The following is a 24,383-nucleotide window of genomic DNA, read 5'->3' as shown; positions in this document are numbered from 1 at the left end:
GATTAATGAAGGTACTTCTTTAGGTGATTAAAAAGGAAAGAAGAAATAGTCTAAAAAGAAAATTTCCAACACACTGTAAAAGAGTACTCCAAAAAAACAAATATTCTACTTGACGAATGGAATTGGCTTTCTCATTTGATTGTCTTTTTCTCTTGGGATTTTGTTGTGGTGGGTAAAGGGAAAAAGAATTTAAAGAGGAAAAAAAAAGAAAAAAGAAAAAGAGGGGGTAAGGCAAGGGAAGGCCGTCTTAGCTGTGTACTCTCTGACTCTCTGTCGCATCGCCCATACGCGTCCTTCTTCCGTTTCCAATTTCCTGACCCCCTACCCAGTAGAGAAAAAAAGGAAGAAAGACGTATTTTTTTCTTTCTATTTTCCCCTTACAGTTTATTTTGTCGACAGCTTTTGGCTCTTCGCAGACCAAAGAAAGTTGCTTTTTTTGGTCACGGCCTCGGGCTGGGAATTAAGCACTTCTTTTTTCCTCATACATTCCCGGTAATTCCCCTTTTCCTTTTTTCTTCTTCCTTTTCTGGGTACGAGAATTTATAAAGAGACAATGCACTGAAACTTTGGCTCCTAGGTTACATAAAATATAACTGGATTTTGGGTTTGAGATCTGAAAATGGTGAAGGGACGGGGCTCCCTTGACTTGGGTTTTGATTTTTCATCTTTTTCTTTACGCAGTCTTCTTCTTTAACAAAATTTGATTTTTCTTGAGTTTCCAGCTGCGCTTCCAGCATTGGATCTAACAATGCTTTGAACAGTTTTTTTTCTCCTATTTTTGCCATGACAAAGAGCAGATTTCAGCTCAAGTAACCCAACCGTGTACCAAGCATGCCTGCCCCCAAGCAATCGAAATTGCACGGCCCAATAAACGAAGTTGTATTCTCATGAGGGACGTTTAGGAGCAAGATGATTGATCAATTTATCAACTTTGTCATTCGTCCTCCCAGGTAATTTTTATCTGCTTTCCTAGTGTTTCACTTTTCAGGTGGTCTTTGTTGTTAATCCTGGTCCTTGAAATTATTCTTTTCTTTTACACATAATTCGCACTATTTGTTTGTGGGGCTTATACTGCAATGCTGCTCTTTTTTAACCATTGATACTAACTTTTAGTCTGATTTAATACCCCCTCAGCCCCTAACTAGTGCATGCTAAGAGCTCTTCCATTCTCCCCTTTTAATTCAAACCCGTGCTTGCTAGAGGCTTCTCATTCTTTCTACTTTTCACAGAAAATTTAGATAAACTCTACGTCTTCATAACTCACTCAGAATGTGTCCCCGGTAGGCTGTGGACCACGCCTAATGAAGCGGAGGTCACTAGTTCGAATCTCCCCTCCCTTCCCTTGTGTGGACATGTAAAAAAAAAAAACTCACTCAGAATGTCAAGTAACCTTTCATTATCCTCTATTCCGTTTATCTCAAATTACCTTCTCTAACCATTTTGCAATTAACATTCTGTCTATTTTGTATTAATTGTGTTTTAATTGATTGTTTTCTAGAAAAAAAAAAAAGACTTCGTACTTAAAATTATAAGGCATGAATGATTGTAAAAGGATTTGCTTCATCAGTAACAAAGAGTTAATAAAGTAAACAAATTGTTTCATCAATAATAAAGAGTTAGTAAAGTAAACAAACTTTTTTTGAAGTTAAGGATAAAAGGTCCGTAGCCGCAACCCGATGGGTTGAGTGAGCACCTCATTGATTAGTGTTATCAAATGCCTTTTCAGACTCTTGTCATTTTTATGAGCCAAAATGTTTTAGTATCTACCACATGGCATCATATGCCAACGGGTAATTGGTAGGCTTTAATAAATTCATTTAGCGATAAATGAATATAGTAGGAAAGGAAATGGTTTTCAAGTGCTATATTGGCGAAATTAAAAAGGAAAATGAATTGTGAACACAATTTCTTTTTTTTTTGAACTTATGAACACAATTTCTCCTAGAAAGTAGTAAGTGCAGGAATAAAATAGTATATTCTGTGAGGCCATAGTAGAAAATTGGAGCATTCAAAAATACTAATAGGATAAGATACTTATGAGTTCATAAAATACCATCATTTAAAGTTTCTATGGGGCACTATGATTGTTCACGTCACTCTTCACACTGCCCTTGTGACAAGCATATTAGATAAGTGGGATTTTGGCCTTAGTTGGCTAGTGGGCCTTTCGGATCCTTGAGTTGTAATAATTGGGAGCTAGCTGGGTGGGCTTCTAGAAGATAATGACAGAGTGGGTTGGTTGTATAGGCTGTCATAACTGATTCATAAAGGCTGAGGGGTTGTAACCGTTTTGGGCCAAGTGTAATTGGACTGTTATAAATAAGTCCATTAGGAAAGGGAGATTATGAGAAGTTTTATGGTGTTTACTTTGTAAACTGGACGAGGAGTCCTTGAATACTCAAGAGGTTTAGGTATCCCTCGAAATACCTATTTTAGTAGTCAATTCATTTCTCTCTTCTCTTTCCATATTTTCCTTCATTAACAGCTGTTATAAGAACAGAGCTGTTACAAGCTTGAATGGCGTAAAATTCTCTCTTTTCTTCCTTCTTTGCTATCCCAAATCATGCGCTTTTCATTACCTATCAACATCCTAGAACCCCATATATGTTTCCTACCTGTTAGCCACCAAATAACCCATCAAACCAACCATAAAATACTTAATGTTGCTGCTGCCCAGAATTTCTACAACCTGTCATCCTCTGTTTCAGCCGCCAAAATTCAGACATTTGTCAAATTGTAATTCAAATCCAAGCCTAAATTCCTTCCCTCTCAAACAAACCCCAAGTTCACAACTTCTCTTTTTCTAAAGCCCACCACAAGCACACAGGCCGGATTTCCCTAATATGTCCTATGTTTTGTATTAGGAACTATTTGAGATAGTTACTGCAATCGGGTACATGAAATGTTATTTATTGTTTTTTGAGTTCGTTTTCCCTGACAGTTTTTCTCATGGACAAAGAAAAGGAAATTAAGGGCCCCTGAAAACTTGTAGACGTACTTGAAGATGCAGCTTTTCTTTGGCTTTACTGAGGTTGTCATAGATTTCTGCAGGCTTTAGACTCTACCCATGTCTAACTTGTCTTAGTTTGGGGTGTCCATGCTATTTGTAGTCTAAAGTAATGATTTTTTACAATCATAATGGAACAAATTGCTTTTTATAAGCATAGCCTACTGTTTATATTTTTTTATTTTTAATGAATATAGCCAACTTTTTAACTTATGATGTCATGTTATGCTGAATATTGCAATTCCTGCTCAAATTATTGATCTTTCTATAGACACTAATTCTCTTTGTATCTAAAATGCTTGGATATACAGGGCAGAGTACAACCCAGATCAGTATCTTTGGGAAAGGGACTTCACTCTCGCAGGAAGAACATACAAACGAGAAGACTTGGAGGCAAGTATGGACATCAGTTACCGGAAAGTTGCAGTTTATAATTTCCTTCACTAGTTTGCAGCAATGTCATTTTTTATGATGGGTTCTGACCCTGCTAGATTGCCTTTTGCTCAATATTTGCAGCTTAGGAATGCAAGGGGCCATACATTGCTGTGCAGTCATTATCTACCTTCACCACTCCCTGAAGATACCCCTCTTCCTTGTGTTATATACTGCCACGGAAACAGGTATAGAATCATTATGTGAACTGTGGTTTTAAATATGGGTGGTTGAATATTAAAATAATAAGCCTTTTCTACTTTCTGGAAAATATTTAGTGGCAAATTCTGATTTGTATTGTCCATTCAGTATCTGGAAGAATTTTTGTTGATTGAAAAGTGCTTCAGATACTAAGAGGTAAAAAATTACTGATTTCACTCATGTGGGCTATGATGCAGTGGATGTAGGGCAGATGCAAATGAGGCTGCCGTAATTCTTCTTCCATCATATATAACTGTTTTTACTCTTGATTTTTCGGGTTCAGGCTTATCTGATGGTGACTATGTCAGCCTTGGTTGGCATGAGGTATGTTGCCTCTTTATTGTTATGTATAGTTTACTTGAGTTCCTGTATTATAAAGCTCATAAATTTGTTTCATGTGTCAGAGAGATGACCTGAAGGTTGTGGTGTCATATTTGAGAAGTAACAAACAAATATCGCGGATAGGTCTATGGGGAAGATCTATGGGTGCAGTCACTAGGTGTTTGTCTTTTCCCAGCTTATTATGAGTTAGCTTCTTGTAGATTATAAGGTTTTCTGCTTTTTCAAGAGTTAAGAGTCTTTGCAGTCGTTAGGTGCATGTTTGGTAAATTTTTTAAAAAGTGTGTTTTTGTATTGTATTTTGAAAAGAGTTTTTTAAGAGATAACAAAAAGTTAAAAGTTTTTTGGGTGGGGGCCACATTTGAAAGGTGTTGTGGGGTCCTCAAAATAAATTCTTTGGTAAACTTTTTGAAAAGTGTGATTTAATGTTTTTGAAAAGCAAAAAATATGAGATAGGTTTTGTAAACATAAAGAAACGAAACCAAAAACGCAAAAAAATTAGGAATGACCACTCAAAAAAGAAGTTAGGGGTGCTGCACAGCCACTCCTCTATTCTGTTAGGGATGGCCACGTCGCCACCTCTCTATTTCCTTTCTAAATTTTAATAAGCATCAGGGCAGCTTCCACATCTAAAAAAATAAGCTGCGTTTCTCAAAATATTCCTATAGGAAGGTGTGGGAAATTTTCTAAAAAGTGTTGTTCGCTTTCTTGAAAAGTTTTTTTTTTTTTTTTTTCTTCTTTGAAAAGTATTTCGTTTGGTAACTATTTTTTAAAAAGTGTGTTTTTGTATTTGGAAAGAGAGATGACTTTCCATACACTTGACCAAACATGGCCTAGGTTTTCTCGGCTTACTATCTTTGTTGAAAATGCTTATCAGTCTCTGATGGTATGAGATGCTTTGGATTTTTTTTTGTTTTTTCTGGAAGAGTTATGAGATACTAAAGAATGAATTTTATATAAGTTTTACAAAAACTTCTGGCACGGTTTAACTATCAGCTTTTCCTATAATGTAATGCAGCCTTCTTTATGGAGCAGGGGACCCCTCTATAGCTGGAATGGTGTTGGATAGTGCATTCTCAAGCTTGTATGATCTAATGATGGAACTTGTGGATGTATATAAAATTCGGCTCCCTAAATTCACTGTAAAATCTCTCTCTTTGTCTATCTGCGCATGTGCGTGCTTGTGTGTACTTGTGGCATACATCATACTTTTTACAGGTTATGACCTTTCTTTTGCCCGCAGAATATGCTGGTAGCGGCTACAGCAAAAGTTTTAAGTTGATATTTAGTTGTAGCTATTACTCAATTAGCTGATATTCTACAATTACGAGCAATTATTTGCCTCTAATCAAGTCTAATCAAGAACAATAGATCAACAATCTTATTCCAACCTGCCTAGTGGTTGAGCTTTCAAGAGATCTGATTTGGGCAGGTTTTGGAGAAGAGCTCAAGAATCATTTGGTGAAGTTGGACGATAGTTGTCATCTTAAAAGAGAAGGATTGGGACATAAGGAGGTTTAAGGTTTTTGCTTTTTACTCTTTTTATTTAATTATACTTCATCAATAGAAAAAGAAAGGGAAGGGACAACCCAAGTACAGAAGCAAAGTGCTCAAGGGTTCAGTGGAAGGATATTCACCAAATGAAAGTAGTTGTTTGAAGTATGGTGATGAGTGGGTTGGTGTACCATGGTAGTTAGGAGTACATCCCAGTTAGTTTGTGGAAACCTACTCGGAGTAGTTGTATTATGTGTAGAATTGTTTTACATTATAGTTGTGTCTAGACTTTTAGATGAGTTGGTGACTCTCTCACTCTATATGTTCATTGGCATTGTTCCCCTAAACTTTGAATTTAATGCAATCAAACCTTAAAACTATGCCGTTAGTTTTAATGTTTCCCCACTGTTAAAATTTTCCCAATTATAACAAATCATAAATCTAGCACGAATGACTCAAAAGTATTTTAGAACTTATGATTTTGGAAATAAGGCGCCGGGCCCCGATGGGTTTTCTTTGGCTTTCTTCCAAGATTGCTGGGAGGTTCTAAGGGAGGATATTATGAAGGTGTTTAGGGATGTTTGAAAAGAGCCTTAATGCTACTTTCATTTCGCTTATTCAGAAGATTCTATTTTTTTTTGATAACGTAGGAGAACTTTACTCAAATTAATTGCACGTCGCAAACGCATACTGTACAACAATCCTCACCATTAATCAAACTCCTATGGGTAACTGACCCCACCCGCCAGAACCAGTTACCAGGTAATCCAGGAGCTTTCACCCCTGACGGGCTAAGCAGTTTATCCTCATGCCCAGGAGGCATTCCGAAGATTCCTAGTGCTATCGATCTCAAAGACTTCCGCCCGATCAGCCTTGTGGGGGGTATCTACAAAATCATTGCTAAGGTTTTAGCAAATAGATGAAGACAGTTTTGGATAAGATAATCTCCAAGTCACAAAGTGCTTTCATCAAAGGTAGGCAAATTCTTGACCCTATTTTGATTTCTAATGAATGTCTTGATAGTAGGTTGAGATCGGGGAAGCCAGGGGTCATCTGCAAAATGGATCTAGAAAAAACTTATGATCATGTGAACTGGGATTTTTTGTTGTACTTGTTGAGGTGGTGTGGATTTGGGGGGACTTGGTGCTCATGGATAGAACATTGCATCTCTTCGGTGCGGTTCTTGATTCTACTCAATGGTTCTCGTAATGGGTTCTTTAGTAGTTCCAGGGGCCTAAGACAAGGGGACCCCTTTTCTCCTTTGTTGTTTGTTTTTGTGATGGTGACTTTGAGCTGGATGATTTTGGCGGCGGTTCATGGGGGGTTGTTAGAAGGTTTCAATGTCGGTAATACTACTTTCTCTCATCTTCTGTTTGCTGATGACACATTGATTTTTTGCAATGCTATGCCCTGCCAGATACGTTATTTGCGGACTGTGTTTTTGCCATTTGAAGCGGCTTCCGATTTGAAGGTTAACTTGGCTAAGTTGATATTAATTCCGGTGGGGAATGTGGATCAAATGGGAATGTTAGCCGGTATTTTAGGATGTGGGGTTGCTACTTGGCCAGTAAAGTACCTTGGTCTTTCGTTGGGGGCCTCTTATAAGGCCAAGCATATTTGGGATGGTGTTATCGAGAAATTAAAGCATCGGTTGGCCAGGTGGAAAATGTTGTATTTGTCAAAGGGCGCTAGGGTCACCCTTATCAAGAGCACCCTTGCTAATTTGCCCACTTATTACTTGTCTCTTTTTCCTATCCTGGTGAGTGTTGCTAAGCACATTGAGAAGTTACGACGCAATTTTTTATGGGGCGGGATAGGTGAAGAGTTCAAGTATTATTTGGTAAAATGGTCGAAGGTTTGCACTTCGATCAAGGAGGGAGGGCTGGGTATTAGAGATTTAAAGGTGTTTAATTGCGCTCTTCTAGGGAAATGGTTGTGGTGCTATGGGATGGAGAGTTGTGGTAGACTCGAAGTTCGGAAGCTTATGGGGTGGGTGGTGTTTTTTGGAGCCTAGAGGAGCTTTTGGGGTGCAGTTGTGGAAGAATATCAGGAAAGGGTGGGATACTCTTAAAGGCTTTACGAGACTTGTGGTGGGGGATGGGACTCGGATTAGCTTTTGGCATGATTTGTGATGTGGAGATACGGTTCGCAAGGCACCCTTGCTAATTTTCCCACTTATAACTTGTCTCTTTTTCCTATCCCGGTGAGTGTTGCTAAGCACATTGAGAAGTTACAACGCAATTTTTTATGGGGCGGGATAGGTGAAGAGTTCAAGTATCATTTGGTGAAATGGTTGAAGGTTTGCACTCTGATCAAGGAGGGAGGGCTGGGTATTAGAGACTTAAAGGTGTTTAATCGCGCTCTTCTAGGAAAATGGTTGTGGCGCTATGGGACAGAGAGAGATGCTTGGTGGAGAGTTGTGGTAGACTCAAAGTTCGGAAGCTTATGGGGTGGGTGGTGTTCTTTGGAGCCTAGAGGAGCTTTTGGGGTGGGGTTGTGGAAGAATATTAGGAAAGGGTGGAATACTCTCAAAGGCTTTACGAGACTTGTGGTGGGGGATGGGACTTGGATTAGCTTTTGGCAAGATTTGTGGTGTGGAGATACAGTTCTCAAGGTAGCTTTTCCAGAGTTATTTGGCATTGCTTGCACGAAGGATGCCTCGGTTACGGCTAATTTGGAGGCATTGAGTGGTTCCAATCAGTAGAATGTGAGTTTTTCTAGAGAGGCTCATGATTGGAAGGTGGAAGTCTTTGCCTCATTTTTCCAGGTGTTGCATTCAACTAGAGTGAGACAAGAGTGTGAAGATAGATTATGGTAGAGCTCTTCAAAAACAGGCATTTGCAAGGTCAAGTCCCTCTTTTACTCCTTAGCTTGCACAGAAGGAAGGAGATGCCCTTGGAAGAGTGTGGCGGACGCATGCTCCTCCGAGGGCGATTTTCTTTGCATGGTTGGCGGATCTAAACAAAATTCTGACCTTAGACAATCTAAGGAAAAGGCACGTTATTGTGACGAATAGATGTTGCATGTGTAAGAGAAGTGAGGAGACGGTGGACCATCTTCTTCTTCATTGTGAGGTTACCTCTGCTTTGTGGAGTGCCTTTTTTGGTTGTTTTTGGGATGTCTTGGGTGATGCTTAGACGGGTGTACGAGTTGTTCGCCTATTGGTGGTCTTTTGGAAGGAGGGGGAGTGCCTCAATTTGGAAGATGGTGCCTTGACGTAGCGGAAGACTAAGGTAACTAATCAAAGAGCTGCATATTTGATTCTGCAAGGAGAAGCGTCTTCGTCTTCTACTCAAAAGATAAAACAAGCCCGCAGGCTAAGAGAAAAATAAAACTCCGCAAAGTATTTGAGAGAGAATTCTCTGATTTGATTATAATTCAATGAGTTCTAGTTTTACATAATAAGCAAGCCTATATATAGAAGAGAAATACTTGTATAGAAAGTAAACCTACTTCTAGTAGAGAAAGTAAATTTAATCCTAATAAAGAAAGTAAATCTAATCCTAGTAGGAAAGTAAACGTAATCCTAGTAACAATAGTAAACCTAATCCTAACAAGGAAAGGAAAATAATTAAAGCAAATCTAACCCTATTAAGGAAAGGAAATAAAGTCCTAATAAAATTGATAATCAGCGGGAATCGTGACAATCTTTCCTTTTGTACTTCCATTGTCTGAGAATGGATAAAATTTTGATCAAGCGGCGCTGTTCCGATATTATTTTTGATACTTTCTTTATTTTTGTTTTTATCGAAAATAAAGGTAAATATCGTTCTACATCAGACACCCCCACTTGAGAAAAACTCGTCCCCAAGTTTTCTTTGGGACATGGCACGTGCAACTCCTCCGCAGAAATATATTTGGAGAAATCTTCATAGATTTCACCAAGACACGTTTTCTCCTTTTTGTCCTTTTCCATAAAAATTCCCCCAACGATATCTTCATGGACGGAATCTTCAACTTCACCATTATCTTCCAAAGGATCGCCAATTTTTGTGGCGATCGTGATGAGTTGCACCTGTGGTGGAAGAGGTTGCATCTGTGGTGGAGGAGGTTGCACTTGTGGTGGAGGAGGTGGTAGCTGTTCCTCCATTGATGTAGTCGTTGGAATCAATGATGGTGGCTGCACATATGTTTTCTTTGACGGCAACTCCACTTCTTCAACCAACTTAACATCTTCCACAACTTCTTCACCATAATTAAAATTCTCTTCATAGGTGAAGGGCCTATTTGGAGAGTTATGAAGATGATTATGGACATGACAAAAGTGGCTTACGTCATCCTCACGGAACCGATCACCATAAGGATACCAAACAGCTTCCCTTCGGATCCCATAGTCATCTGGTGGTAGGAACCGGGCATTGAGTAACCGCTTCATTTTTTAGCCAAGATGTCACGGGTCTTTTCCCTGCTTTGGATCGAGAGAGCTTCAACCATTCCCACCAAGCGGATGCTCCACCTTTGAGCTTATAAGCCACCAACTTCACCTTCTTTTCTTCCGGAATACACATGTACTCAAAGAATCTTTTTACCTCCATTATCCAGTCAAGGTAATCTTCAATGTGAAGATAACCATCGAATGAAGGGAGATCGATATTCATCCGGTACTCCCGGGTGTCTCTGTGATTCCAATGGGCACGCATCTGCCTGCGTTCAAACGACTAGCACAACTGGCGCACCTCCTGTTGCATCATCTGCACCGTTTGCCGGAGCTCTTGGAATTCGGTTCTCCAAGGAGTCTCTGATCGCTTGATGTATTGCTGGTAGTCGGATCTCGAAACAACATCTCTCTCACGAACGGCGTCGTTATAAAAGTTGTTGTAGTATAAGTTGGCCATCGAATCCGGATAATGCCGGCTCGGATACCCCATGAATTTGGCTCTTGAAAGAGCCCATCTCCTACAAGCAGCGTTGTTGGAAAAGTTTGTCACCGTTGCACTGATTAGCCATGATCGGTATAAAAGCCTGCTCTAATACCAACTGACGTAGCGGAAGACTAAGGTAACTAATCAAAGAGCAGCGTCTTTGATTCTGCAAGGAGAAGCGTCTTCGTCTTCTACTCAAAAGATAAAACAAGCCTATAGGCTAAAAGAAAAATAAAACTCTGCAGAGTATTTGAGAGAGAATTCTCTGATTTGATTATAATTCAATGAGTTCTAGTTTTACATAATAGGCAAGCCTATTTATAGAAGAGAAATACTTGTAGAGAAAGTAAATCTAATCCTAGTCGGAAAGTAAACATAATCCTAGTAACAATAGTAAACCTAATCCTAATAAGGAAAGGAAAATAATTAAAGCAAATATAACCCTATTAAGGAAAGGAAATAAAGTCCTAATAAAATTGACAATCAGCGGGAATCGTGACAATCTTTCATTTTGTACTTCCATTGTCTGAGAATGGATAAAATTCTGATCAAGCGGCGCTACTCCGATACTATTTTTGATATTTTCTTTATTTTCGTTTTTACCGAAAATAAAGGTAAATATCGTCCTACATCATGCCTACTTGCCTTTTTTGGTGTTTATGGAGGGAGAGAAACAATAGGTGCTTTGAGAACTTAGAGAGGTCATTGGAGGACATTGTATCCTCGTGTTTTCACACTTTGTATCTTTGGACTATAGCGTTTGTATCCCGTTGTCGATTAGCTTTGATGATTTCCTTGTTTGCTTTTCTTTTTCTAGTTAGGTGATCCCTTGTATACTCCCTGTGTACTTTGGGCGCCTTACGCTTTTAATAAGACTGGTTATTACTTATAAAAAAATGATTTTTATGAACATAGACATGAGTTTGTATGAATTGATGTTAAATTTATACACAGGGGGTAGAAGTTTTTTATTTTTTAGTAAGTGAAGTACACCTTAATTAAACTTTCAATGCTACATGCTGTTTTTTGAACTTCAGATGCATTGTGAACTTCCTTTTTTTAAGAAATAAATAAATTAATAAACATCGGGATATTCATCAAGAAATCTATATTGGATGAATATATCAATAGTTTATACTTATAAGTGAATTCGTCAATGAGTTTGTATTTGAGCCGTTAAGTTCTCAAATTTATGGAATCATCTGGATGCACACATCTCCATGTATGTTGGTCTAGAGTTTTTGCTTTGAAAGGGTCACACTGTTGCTTCCTTAATTTGTGTCGATAGTCATATCCTGTTTTAGCATTTTCCAAATTACCTCTATGGATGAAGCCTGAAGGTATTACATTGTAATTTTTTGCTTTTCACTTGTTTTCTCTGAGTGCCTATTAACCTCATTATTTGCAAGCATATCTATAGCTAGACTCAATATTTGGTTTCTGCTTTTAGAAGTTGATTTGGGGTGTTTTTATATCTTGTTTATACGTTGGACATTTTTTCCCCCTCTCCAATCAGGTCAAGATGGCAGTACAGTATATGCGACGGGTAATTGAAAGGCGGGCAAAGTTTGATATCATGGATCTTAATTGCTTACAGGTGCTTCTGCGTTTTTGGACTTTGTTGTGTTGAAATTTTTGAGATAGCCTCGCTAAATATTTTAGTTTGGCCTTTTATTGAGTTTTTTTAGTGCACTAATTTTGATTGTGAACTTGGAATACCGAGGTTTATACCCTTTCCCTGCACAATATGTAATCACAAGCTAATTTAATCCAGTTATTTATTGTGTTAATGTTTTTTACCACTGGCAGGTTGCACCCAAAACATATATTCCTGCTTTATTTGGACACGCTAGTGATGACAAATTCATTCAACCCCACCACTCTGACCTTATTTTTAAGTCCTATGCGGTATTATCTTATTCCAAAGATATTGTTTTTTAATTGAAATAAAAAATTTCAATTCTCTCGTTTCTGAAACATTTTACCATATCTCTGATTCCATGTAGGGGGATAAAAATATTATAAAATTTGATGGTGATCATAACTCTTCGCGACCACAGTTCTATTATGATTCTGTTTCTATTTTCTTCTACAATGTCCTTCACCCTCCTCAAATTTCTACCGCTCATTCAAGTAAGCTTGAGAAATATTATGATTTGGGGGATTTGAAGGTTGGTGCAGGCATGGATGAGGTGATTTCCGCTATATATGCCCCTTTTTCTATCTCCTTTTGAAATTTTTTTAGAGTAATATCCTTGTAAATTCAATTGTCGTCGTTTCTATCTACAATTTATTGATGACATGAACGGGAGAATAGAGATGAAGCAGAAAAAACTTGCATACACAATACTAACATTATTGAAAGTCTGAAGTGCTTCTTGTTCACAGTATTTCAGTTTTGAATGATCTGGTTTTCTAAATTTTATTTTTATCTTTTTTTGGTATAAGAAGAAGAAATCACATTTTTGGGCTGTGGTTAGAGTGCTAATTACATATTACACAGTATCCAAGGACCATATCTGTTTAATATAGAATGAACAAAAAGTACTACATGTAATCATTCTGATTAGATCAATAAAAAATGAAACTATTTTAGTGTCAATCTGGCTTCTCATTCATCCAAAAAAAAATCTGGCTTCTCAATCATATTTGATATTCTGTGTGTTTGAATTGTCTGCTCGTCCATTAATTTATAGTATTTTGATTGGTCATATTATACCTCATGCAAGTATAGCCTTGCTATGGATATTTCCTCATAACAACTATTTAGGGGTCTAGCAAAAGAAAAGAAAATGCCACTATTTGGGGTCTGAAATATGTTTCAACCCCAGTGTCATCATGATGCAATGGTAGCTTGCCCTGTGATTTTTTTTTTCTTCATTGTGATAATCTGCCATAGAGATTGAGATTAATACACTGTGCCCCTTTTGTCTTTCTAGAGCCTCTTATACGAGATAATCACTGGTCTTCATTCTGCTGGTACTGATGCTGGGTGTTCATCTTCTGCTCCTCCTAACATTTCAACCACAAAGTCTGTGGGTGAACTTCTTTCTGAAATTGCACCAGTGACTACTGTTGTATGTATCTTCTTTTGTAGGTTTTATGACCTTTGCGTTTGCCATTTCTTCTTTCCGTATTAAAGTATTTTGTTAAATGCTTTATGTTATCATAATGCAGGAGTCAATGGTTAAAGAAAATAATTCACTTAACAGTCTTGAGACGTCATATTTACAGGTGATTTTTTTTTTGGGTACCATCCATGAAAGTTGTCTGATCTATTCCATGGTTTGTGAACTCTTTTTTCTGGTTTGATTGGGTCACGCTTAATGAAAAATTAGTACTCTAACTGAAGTTAAAGCTGAGTTTCACTTAAAATTTGATGTATTTCTTGTAAAGATACTCGATCATCCCCCAGTGTGGCTTTTTCTTTACCTAGCAATGGCTGGGACCCCAAAACATGACACATGCAGGGAGTCCGAATGTAGTCAGCTTTCCCATTTCACTATATATTTTTCATTAGAACATTGCAGTTATGTTTTTACAGGATAAGCCCAATGGCCAGATTGAAGAATGTTGCTCATATACAAGCTCAAATAGAGAAAGTTGGGGAAGATGCTCTTCTTTAGGAGGCAGTGATGAAGAAGAATCTTCTGCTGATTGTGCAGCAGCTGATAACTGCCATCAGGTCTCTTTCTCTCTCTCTCTCTCTCGCTCTCTCTCATGCATGTGTTGGCATGTATTTTCCTTAACTGAGCTCCTTATTTTTCTGATATACCACTTCATGTCTCATCCTCTTGAGGCATTTCCAGCACAATTTATTTGGGTTGTGGGACAAAGGACAGGTTTTGCCAGATGCCATATTATGGACTGGGTAATATCCAGACCTCTAGGCACCGTTTGCCAAAGGACTGGACTGGCCCAAAATTCCAAAAAATTCCTCTCAAAATTCCTCTCAATCAAATTTGCTACAGTTCCAGTCCACTCCTTTGCCAAACATAGCCTAATTAGTGTTAACCATCAGGTTGGTTCCTGGAATGGTTAATACTTTATTCTAGATTACAGGGGTACAGTTGCAGTATGCGTCGGACCTCATTAATGTCTGGGCCAGGAATAGTTGCAGAGATTCTCTGCTTTGTCCTTAATGTTGGTCTAAATCAGATGGACCGGTGGGAGAAAATTAAAGAAAAAAATGCCATAATTATGGTTCTATCCTGTTTTGTAGTCCAATCATATGAATAAAAGCTCATGGTGGTACTGCTACCTGTGGACATGCTAAGTTAAGAGTGTTAAAAAGGGGCTGAGTAAGCACTACTTCAGACAGCCAGCTTTGTGGAGTTTATACAAGAGAACTATACTTGAGCTTGAACACAATTAGCACCTTCTTTGCCCACTTTTTATTGATTATTATTTTTGGGAAACTACACTTATCCCCTTGAATTGTCACCATATTTGCAAACACCTCCCAAACTTTAAAAAGTGTCAATCATTTCCCTTCAAACTATGCAGCACTTTTTTTTTTTTTTTTTGACATGTCCACAGAGGAATGAGGGATTTGAATAAGTGACCTCTGCTTCATTAGGCGTGGTCCACAACCGATTGAGCTACCCCTTGGGGACAACATTTTTGTTTTTTTGAGGTTTGATTGTCACTTTTTAAAGTTTGCGCTATAGTCTTCTATATTTTTCAATTTTGAAACACAAGCATCATGATACCAGCCGACTAACATGACAGACGGAGGAATTCTACAGCCTTGTAACGACTCTGTCAATAGTGGATCCCACTTAGCATTTTAGTGTAAAAAATTCCTGATGAGAAAATGTTGCACGTGGAGTATTGTACCACTCCACTCTCCGCTCTATCTGTATAATAGATGTGCTCAAATAGTGGTATGTCTGTCTTCTTGTTAATAAGCAACTTGTCTTTTTTTTTTTTCTTTTTTTTTTTTTTAGAGAACTCTTGAGGTGTTTGGAACACCTCTTCGGAACATGGAACAGAAATCCTCAGACTCAGCAAAAGACGAAAAGAAGAAGAAGACTATGATAGTTCCAAAGAAGCCTAAAAGCGAGAAATTTGAAAAGTTAGAGGCCCTTAGCAAACGACTACGTCTCTGCTTTCTGAAGCGGGTAAACCATCAAAGGCATTGCTCTTCGTGACTGCTGTACTATAAAATGGTGTTTGTAACTGTAGCCCAGGTGTTATCCTTTTGATTTCTTGATGAAAGGCATTGAGGCATGAATGATTCTGTGATTTCTTAACTGCCATTTCATCAAACATTTGGTTTTGTGGAGATGTGCATTATTTGGAAATTTCTTCTCTCGCTTGCACACAATTTCTTTGATAAGTCATGTTTGGCAAACTTTGACGCAGCATGAAAATGTTCTAGATGTTGGATAGGAAAGGATTTCTTAGGACTAGGGGTTTTCATTGTCAAAAGAAGCTGGAAAGTGGGCATCATTTTGGTTAATCCAGAGTTCAATTCATATTTGCGTTTACTGGTTCATCTTTTAACCTATGTGAGTCTAATTATAGAAAAGATTCCTTGTGTGCCCTTCTTCCTCCACTATTTTAACGTCTTTGGTCATGTAGAGTGCCATTAGTTTGCAGCATCATTTTTAGACCTCTCACGTCCTTAAATCGTTTGCAGCATCATTTACGATGCGTGAATGTGGAAAAGTGTCCGAGTTGATCAAGGAAACAGCAGAATGCAATTTCGCCACGCGCAAAATGCTAATTATTCTTTTCATCATGATCAGTTGTTCTGAACCCCCATATATATATATATATGGTAGCTACTAGCTAGAAAAGAATCATAGAAAATTTGAGGACAGGAAGAGGATGCTGGAAAAAATTGTCTTTGTTTTATAAAACATTGTATCTATGGACTCCGGTGTATGTCTCATTTTTTTTTTTCCTAAGCAAATAAAGAAAGGGTTACATAAGGGGGTTATTCTCATTCTTGATCCGAAAGGAAGAGAGAATGAGAGACTAGTTGGAAATGCTTTCGAATACAAGGTTAGAAGCGGTCCATCTAATTATACATTGCACAAAAAAGTGCACTACAAATAAAGCAAATAATAATAAAAAATGAAAAAACATAAATCCAATCTTTTGATGCGGGCAATACAATAGGTAAGTTCACCAAAGACGGCAGTAGACGAGAGACACGTGATGGCAACATGGATAATTTATACTTAGAAAAACTAAGAACCAAGGGTGCAATTGAGAGACCTCTCTTAACCATAATAGCGAAACTGACATTGAAACAACCTAAATCTGAACACAAACAAAAAAACAAAAAGAAAACTAAAAAAATACACAAAAATAGCAGCATCAGTGAAAGGCAAGGAAGGCGGCAAGGTCGTGGTTGGCAACCGGAGTGTGTGAGCCATGTGTAGGCGCGCGTTAAACATGCTTTGTGGCAGGTGCTGGCCAGATGAAAGCAGGGCAGACAGCACCATGTAACTATGAGGCTTAGGAGCTTGATGGAGTGGCGTGTGCAAGGATAGAGTTTCCTGAAATGGATAGATTTGATTTAAAAAAAAAAAAATCAAATCTCAAAATTTTAAGAAAGGGACGAATATGAGATTGGGGAGGGTTGAAGATGCCGGTGAATGGACGGTTGACGGTAGAGGAGGAGACGATGGAGTTGGTGAATAAGGATAAAACGTCAAGGGCGTTGGATAAGGCCTCCAAAGAGGCGAATATGGCTTCTAAAGAGGCGGTTTGCGTCTTAGAAAAGACAAGGGGAGGGAGAGCAAAGAAAAAGGAAAGAGAGGGGAAAAGGGAGGAGGAAGCCAAAACTCCCTCCTACCATGACAGCCGATGGGAGCTTGTTTTCTTAGTTTTTTAAAAATTGCTCCTCAATTATGTCTCCTTTGTTGATTAGTTATAGTGACTTTCTTATTTATTTTGCTCTTTTTAGTTAGGTAATTCTTTTTGTATACTTCCTGTGTATTACAAAAATACTTCTATTGTTAAAAGATGGTACAAGCTGCCAGGTTATATGTTAGGCATGGTATAAAAATAAGATGCTAAGGATTCTAATTCATTCTTGTATTATTTACTCCGAGCAACATTGTGGGCTATTTTTGTTGTGTTGGAAAATCTTTGAGGTACCTCGTTTGTCAAATTACAGTCATTCATGTTGAGAGGAAAGACCCAACAGAAAGACCAGAGAAAGGGACAAATAAACGATTCGATTTATGACGTCGACAGAAAATAAACAGAGGTCGTTGACGGAGATATCAACGGGACAAAACAGAATAACAGTGGACTAGCAAGAGGCATATTGACAGTATGATATTTTTGCCATGGCGGCCATTCTTCGCTACCCATTTACTCGGCACCGAGATGTTCCTTTAACTAGCAACGGAACAGATGTCATCTATCAGGAATCTGGGAGTCTGATACATATATCACCTCATTACTGAACCAAGTCCCAACGCCTGCTCACAACAATTATCTAAATTTAATAAAACATCATATATCTCAGGGAAGTGTTTTAACGCTGAAACTTGGTCATCCCAGAACATTTATGATAAGAATTTTTTGACCTAATTGGAGTTATATCCTCCCGAAGAAACTACAGGTACAAGGTAAAATGGTATGGCCAGCGCAGAATCACAGATCACTGCCTGCAACCTTTTCCATGTGATCTTCATTACCAATTGATATTCCTGATGAAGGTTCAAACTGCTCTCTAGACAGGAAAATGGTGTGCGCTTGCTGCTGGTAAGAGGAGCTTAAGCTTGACTCAAGTATCTGATGAGGAAGCACCATTTCTGGTTTAGAGTAAGCTCCGCCCATAATGAGTCTTTGCTTCTTCATTGACCTTTCACCTCTGGGACTCTCTGTTGGGGAACCGACATGGCACCCAGAATCTGGAGTCAAGGGTTCATGGTGAGATGAGAAGGATTCATCAATGGAAAGGCTGGCTGGGGCACGTTCCTTGGCAGCCTTGTCTTGAAGGGGGGCCTCAGAGGTTGGGGCAGGAGTTGCCGGGTCAGTCTTGTTGTCGGAATCAGGGCAATTGTCACCTGATACTGGACCTGGGGCCCCAGAACCAGATGTCTCTGAAAGAACTCCACTAAGTCGTTGTTGCTCCTCTATTATCTTCTTCAAATACTTGCCCTGGGCCTCTATCCGCAACTGCAGCTGTCTCTGAACCTGTTCTACTTTAAATATGCCGAAATTACAACTTGGTGAGTTTCAGCTAATTTTAACCCATAATGCCCCCATTACACCAGTGCACCAAAATAATGAGTAAACAAAAACCAGATATACATAATTGCATGCTAATAGCAAGGAGAAAACATGCCTCTAATTGCTCATGAAGTCGTTTCTGCACCTCCATCTGCAGCTTGAGGGCTTCAGTAATTTGCATCCCACTGCAAAAATGAAGATTGTTTCATATCAAAGAGTCTGCTGCCAAGCCAATTTATCAGTCAGGTGTTTTTGATCTGATCAAAGTTTCGCAATTTTTTCTTATCTCAGATGTTCACAACACTTCTGAGAATATTGAACAGAGCGAAATATCAAATAACTAAAACAATCAACGTGTAATTTTGCATTCAGAGTGTTGGAGCTATCACCGGTTGATCACCTATTCCATGCAAGCTTATATACTATGGCATGACCAATTCATCTATTTGTAAGTGGAGAGAAACACGGTAAAATTGGCAGCTCTACTTACGATGAACCATCCAAATTTGAAAGCATATCTCCGGTTTCTTTCTTATCAGCTTTTTTCCCTTGCATCAAAATTTTAAAAGAATCAGTAAACAAAATTCCGAGGGAGTCATAATCATGCATCTTTAGTATGTTTATCAACAGAGAGAAATATGCATACGTCCATTAACATATGAACACTGAATAATGAAATCGGTTAACCTACCATCAGAAGAGGAGTCAGGGAGGTATTTTGCAAGTCGGTATTTCTGGATGCATCATAAAAGCAAAGTTCACAACAAATGTGAGTAATGAATGTTAAGAAAGGAATTCCTCAAACCCAACAGCCCAAAAAAACAAGTATATTAGAGAAATAGAACGAAGTTTTGCATAGCATAAAATCAACTTTCATATACCTGTAAATGGCTTTTGACATGGTATATTGTCAGACCTTGAACACCCATTACTCTGAGGACGCCTTTGGGTGTTGCCCCTGAAAAAAATAAACCCAAAAAATAAAGAGAGAAAAAGTTACGGCATTTCCATACCGACAAAATAATATTTTAACTTATAAAAAAGGTAAAAATATAATATTTTACCCAAGAATTGATGAGCTTCTCAACTGAAATTCCGATACTCCTTCAACAGAAATGTAAGGGTATTTGATTTAGATTTTTATGCAGTTCACATATTCTAATTCCCAACCGACTAATATTTATGTAAATCACCTTGCACCAGGACCCGGAAAAGTAATTGAGCACCACTTCCCTTATAATCAGTTTGTACACACAGGATTACATGTGTAGGAACCCTTCTGAGTTCAGATTCAAACGTTGGAAAAGGGGTCGCTTTTAACATTTAAAAAGAAAAGGGAAAAAAGGGAGGTCATTGCAGCCCTTGCTCAGTGCGTGATGAGTTCAAGTCATACAGCACTACTAAAACACCAAAAACTGTTACTAATACTTGTGTTTCCTATCCTCTCATCACTTTTAATTACAAGAAAGGTCTGACATTTCTACTTTTTTATATTAAAGCAACTTGTGTTACGAATAGGAACAAAATTAAACAAAAACAAAATAGTTATGAAAAGTCAACATGAACAAAAGTAGATCCCACATGCAATGAAGAATAACTTGTCTGATTTAGTAGATGAATGCTGCATCTTGCCAAACAAGCAGCAGAGCTCAGAATGAGGAGAAATATAACAACAAACAACAAAATCCAATTGACCAGATAGTGGTTGAGTTGACTCACTGTCTGGCCCACCAAGTTGTGCCACAGCATCAACAAAACGTTCATGAAGCTCATGTGTCCAACGCAACCGTTGCTTCGAGGCAAGACTAGAGTTGTTCAGATTGTTCCCTCCATTTGGGTCCATCGTGCTGGCAACACAATCTAAATGCTGACCATGAACTAAAGAGTTGTTTTGGACTAAGCTTGAACTATGAACACCCTTTGGCTGATACATTTGTCATTTATCTAAAAACAAGAAACCATGAAGCTGTCAAGACCATAAGCTAACTGCAACAATAAGCTGGGAAAAAAAAAAAGAGGGATCAAGAACAAAATTTCCTGCCAAAGAGAATAAGGAAATTTTCAAAGCCAAGATGAAATTTGAGGCTGAAGAGATGTCTTAGTGCAAGACCTCCCTGAACCAGCCACCCATCCACAACTAGTAAACTCAAACCCTCAAACCAACAAACCAACTATAATCTCCTCTGGACAATGTTAACAACAACCAAGTCAAAAAAGCCTCATTACCCAGATCCTTTACACTCACAAGAGCCACAACTCAACAAGTCCTGACTAATCCATCTTAAATAAAATTCTCTCATTTGTCCTCCAGTGGTGCCCCCTCTAACTTTACGAGAATTCATTAATTTGATTTGATTATGAGACGAAAAGGTATCCGCCAATCCAATGAGATATGCAATGAATAATTCAATAACTTAATCAGTCTATAATGGATAAAAGAGCTTCTGTCAAATTTGAAGTCACTTAGCTGTCAATATAGATAGCCAAGAGAAATGGTAAATTGTCTAAGCAAGAAATGCTAAATTTTGATTACCAAAATGGTGGTCGATGATTGACCACTTGAACAAATGATATGAGATCAGAATAGATTACTAAAATTATATTTGAAATAAATTACTTAATAACACTTTATTTATGTGAAAAGAATGGTAATTGGCTATGGTAGGTGTAGTTCACCATATCATATGATGACAAGATCCAACCAAGAGACAAAAAAAAGTGGTGAGTCAGATTGAATATATTCATTGATAGAAAGAAAGGAAGAAAGACCAAAACAATATCATACTCTGAAAACAAGTTTCATTTATATCCATAAGCATCTTGAATATACACACCACTGTGGAAGAAATTTATACTTCAAAAATTAATCACACTGCTATTAAAGCTATGAAATTAATTCAAAGAAAATAAGAGATTTCATTTTACGTTACTCCTAAACCCCAAGTTAAGAGATTGGCCAAAAAATATTGATGGGCTGGGATCAGATAGACTACTATAAGCAAGAATGGCGAGATTGAGCAAAGCATGGAAAATATCAGGCTAAATGTGAAACAGGAATACTGATGTTACAGTTTCAAACTGGAACAGGACATTCAGGAAGATTCACATTAATTAACATACGAACAAGACCTTGCTCATGCAAATGATTGTAATATTAAAAAATTGGACAGGCCCTATTCAAACTCTTCAATGTTCTTAACATACTTTTCGTTGTTGGATATATCAATGTTTGCACAAAACTTTCGCAAAGCCTCCAAAATTTAATCATGTTATGAAGCAACTGTAATGATATTGAAATTATGGGTTACAACCTTGTATAAATATATAAATCTGGGTGGAAAAAAAAATTATTGAAAGTACCAACCCAAAAAAAGAAAAAGAAAAACCAGGCCTACATGCTAGTAGATGATTGGGCATCCCATATTCTGGTGTAGGAGCATCTATATTTGCTCCAGCATGAGACACACAAACTACGAAATGTCATACTCTAAAGAGCTCTATTAAACTTGCTCGCATTATCATTGGAAAAATCCAATTATGAAGACTGTACCACTCTTTTGGCATGCACAACGCATGACAATACCGCCTTGTTCAGTAACTGAAATCCAGAACCGGACGCTTAAAAAGACTACTATCATCATGGCTTGCGCAAGATAGAGTAATAAACTAGAAAAAAAAAAAAATTCCGGTATACACAGAAGCTTCACAAAAAAAAAATGATAAAATGATAGCAAATTTAGTAGCTAAAATACAACTATGGAAGGATGCAATGCCCTCTTAAACAATACATTTGCATCAAGTATAGTAAAGATCTCAGGGAACTCCATCACTAAAGAAGCAGTATTCCATATATGCCACCACCTATGAAACTTGTAACCTTGCCTCACTCAATGCACATGATTTTTTATCGAAACATTTCGAGAACAGTTGGTTAAACTCGGATTTTTATCACCAGAATATTTGACCTCCTTTGGAATTAATGCAATATACCTAAGAGAACCATGACAGTTGTTCTACACTTTTAACTAACAAGCAACAGCAAAAAGAGATATGGTAATACCTCACAATCTATTCCAAATCAAATTACTCCACAACCTATCCTCATTCATCTATAAAACATAACCAAAGGGGATGGATTGGAAACTTGTCAAAAGAAGATCTTTATTTAAGGACTCAATTCTCAGTTCCCAAACACAGTCTTAGAGTCTTAAGTAACAACCATCACAATCCTTAATTCTTTCTTTCCGTTATTTTCTTTTTCAAAGCCATTTTAAGGAATATTCAGCTTCTTTTGTCTAATTAGCGAAGATATGAATGTTCTCTATCTATGTCAAGGACAACACCGTGGGACTAGTTTGGCGCGGTTCCTCTTACATAGGAAAATGTCGAGTAGGTGATAAATCTACATAACCAAACTAAATCTGTAAAATTTTGGAGGCAGAGGAATATAAAGAAACATTAGACTTGGCCCCCATATCGGTGAAGCAGGGAACTACAAAGAAAGCTAAACCTTTGACATGGAATAAAGGAAATAAGAGCAAAGCAGAAAATAACCCATTATGAAAAACAACATAAGAGCATCCAAACACATGACATACACAGAGAGACAATTAGGGTTTGAGAAACATTAACTTCCCACAAAAGTTGACACGACAGATTCTATTCAGACAAAGTAGTACAAACACCTTCTCTGACATACCACGAAGGAATATGAATTCAGATGAAGAATAAGGATGAGAATGAGAATAAAAGAAATAAGTCAAAGCGAAAGCGGAAAAAAATAATAATAATAATAACAGAAACAAACATAGAACTTGTGGGCAAAACATACATAGAGCCAGATACTATTGCGAGGAGAAGAGACATACCCAGATCTACGCTCCCGACAAAAATCAAAGCCCTCCCTTCAATTTCGGCTCCCTCCCTCCCTCCAATTTGACTGAATTTGGTAGATATAAATAGAAACTTTGGGAGGAAATGAGTCTCTTTTCTAGGATCTCAGGGTCAGACGCACTACTGGGCATTAGAATTTAGAGGGAGCTGAAAACTGAGAAACAACAACAAGAAGACTTGACCACGCAAAGTCCTACCAAAGTTAATTTTTTTTTTTTTTTCTTTCTTGTCGCCCCATTCCACGATTCGGATACCCTCCGAGTGAAAATTAGAGGTTCTCCAATTGTACATCTTGGCTGCCTATTTTAATCCAACAACTTACACCACGCTATGTGTCGTACTTAAATTTAAATAATAAAATATTAATTAATTTTTAAAATAAAAATAAAAATAATCAAAAAGTTTAAAATCAAATAATTATAAAACTAGGGTGACCAGATATTTTTTATTAATTTATTTATTATTTCTATTTTTATTTTCTTTTTAAAAATTAATTAATATTTTACTATTTATTTTTGAGTGAAATACGTGGCATGGTATGAGTATTTGGATGAAAATGGACGGCGAAGATGAACAATTGTGCGAATCTTTTACTCTTTTCTCCTCATTTCTTTCTTCCATTTCTATGGCTAGTTGCTATTAGCATTTTTCTTTTTTTTTTTTACTTTTTCTAGTGACAGATATTTCATATTTGGGTGTATTTGGACTTTTCTACTCATACCTATTTTGGGTATGCTAAAAAAAAAAAAAAACAACTAATGCAATTGTTGTGTCAGTTATGCACATTGCCTTCATTTATTTGGTGTAGGATTCTAGTTACCATTTTCTATATTTCTCCCACAATTATAAATATCATATCAAATTTGTAGTTAAATGATAACAACATTTGTTTATAGAATTCTAACATCGGCTCTTTTTATTATTTCTATAAGAGAAATTAAGTGAGAGGTTAA

General features: G+C 37.5%; 2 protein-coding genes across 7 annotated transcripts; one reads left to right on the top strand and one right to left on the bottom strand.

The window, feature by feature from the left end:
- The first annotated feature begins 214 nt into the window (after window positions 1–214).
- On the top strand, window positions 215–15,648 carry LOC132170865 (alpha/beta-Hydrolases superfamily protein). 3 transcript variants are annotated; one of them, XM_059581999.2, is made up of 14 exons: window positions 215–492; window positions 798–950; window positions 3,319–3,400; window positions 3,524–3,627; window positions 3,838–3,964; window positions 4,045–4,139; window positions 4,998–5,121; window positions 11,852–11,932; window positions 12,145–12,243; window positions 12,342–12,527; window positions 13,275–13,412; window positions 13,513–13,569; window positions 13,880–14,020; window positions 15,285–15,648. In XM_059581999.2, the coding sequence occupies exons 2-14, from the start codon at window positions 910–912 to the stop codon at window positions 15,486–15,488; spliced, it is 1,479 nt and encodes a 492-aa protein (XP_059437982.1). In that variant the 5' UTR covers window positions 215–492; window positions 798–909; the 3' UTR covers window positions 15,489–15,648. The 3 variants fall into 3 exon arrangements, with proteins under 3 accessions (XP_059437982.1, XP_059437980.1, XP_059437983.1); XM_059581997.2 differs by having other exon boundaries at window positions 762–950; XM_059582000.2 differs by lacking the exons at window positions 12,145–12,243; window positions 12,342–12,527 and having other exon boundaries at window positions 216–492; window positions 762–950.
- Window positions 15,649–17,781: 2,133 nt separating this feature from the next.
- On the bottom strand, window positions 17,782–23,677 carry LOC132172761 (myb-like HTH transcriptional regulator family protein). Of its 4 annotated transcripts, none has more exons than XM_059584324.2 (7): window positions 23,406–23,677; window positions 20,257–20,481; window positions 19,419–19,495; window positions 19,229–19,271; window positions 19,028–19,076; window positions 18,653–18,722; window positions 17,782–18,501 (listed from the first exon to the last, which is right to left on the bottom strand). In XM_059584324.2, exons 2-7 carry the CDS (start codon window positions 20,468–20,470, stop codon window positions 17,956–17,958), a joined length of 999 nt encoding a protein of 332 aa, XP_059440307.1. In that variant the 5' UTR covers window positions 20,471–20,481; window positions 23,406–23,677; the 3' UTR covers window positions 17,782–17,955. The 4 variants fall into 4 exon arrangements, with proteins under 4 accessions (XP_059440307.1, XP_059440306.1, XP_059440308.1 ...); XM_059584323.2 differs by having other exon boundaries at window positions 19,028–19,085; window positions 23,406–23,676; XM_059584325.2 differs by lacking the exon at window positions 23,406–23,677 and adding an exon at window positions 19,602–19,641 and having other exon boundaries at window positions 19,028–19,085; window positions 20,257–20,325.
- Between the last annotated feature and the right edge of the window lie 706 nt (window positions 23,678–24,383).

The sequence above is a fragment of the Corylus avellana genome, chromosome 1 (genome assembly GCF_965113065.1).
Source record: "Corylus avellana chromosome 1, dhCorAvel1.hap1.2, whole genome shotgun sequence".
In the NCBI taxonomy this organism is placed as follows: domain Eukaryota; kingdom Viridiplantae; phylum Streptophyta; class Magnoliopsida; order Fagales; family Betulaceae; genus Corylus; species Corylus avellana.
This window is presented reverse-complemented; position numbering and strand designations above follow the sequence as displayed.

What these genes read in the sequence shown, in the direction of transcription:
- LOC132170865 (XM_059581999.2), top strand. Translation starts at nt 910, where the DNA reads ATGATTGATCAATTTATCAACTTTGTCATTCGTCCTCCCAG. An exon ending in TCTATGGGTGCAGTCACTAG is followed by an intron (nt 4,140 to 4,997) that starts GTGTTTGTCTTT and finishes AATGTAATGCAG; the next exon opens with CCTTCTTTATGGAGCAGGGG. An exon ending in TTGCACCAGTGACTACTGTT is followed by an intron (nt 13,413 to 13,512) that starts GTATGTATCTTC and finishes ATCATAATGCAG; the next exon opens with GAGTCAATGGTTAAAGAAAA.
- LOC132172761 (XM_059584323.2), bottom strand. Translation starts at nt 20,470, where the DNA reads ATGTATCAGCCAAAGGGTGTTCATAGTTCAAGCTTAGTCCAAAACAAC. An exon ending in ACAACTTGGTGGGCCAGACA is followed by an intron (nt 19,496 to 20,256) that starts GTGAGTCAACTC and finishes TATTTTTTTCAG; the next exon opens with GGGCAACACCCAAAGGCGTC. An exon ending in ATGTCAAAAGCCATTTACAG is followed by an intron (nt 19,272 to 19,418) that starts GTATATGAAAGT and finishes TGATGCATCCAG; the next exon opens with AAATACCGACTTGCAAAATA.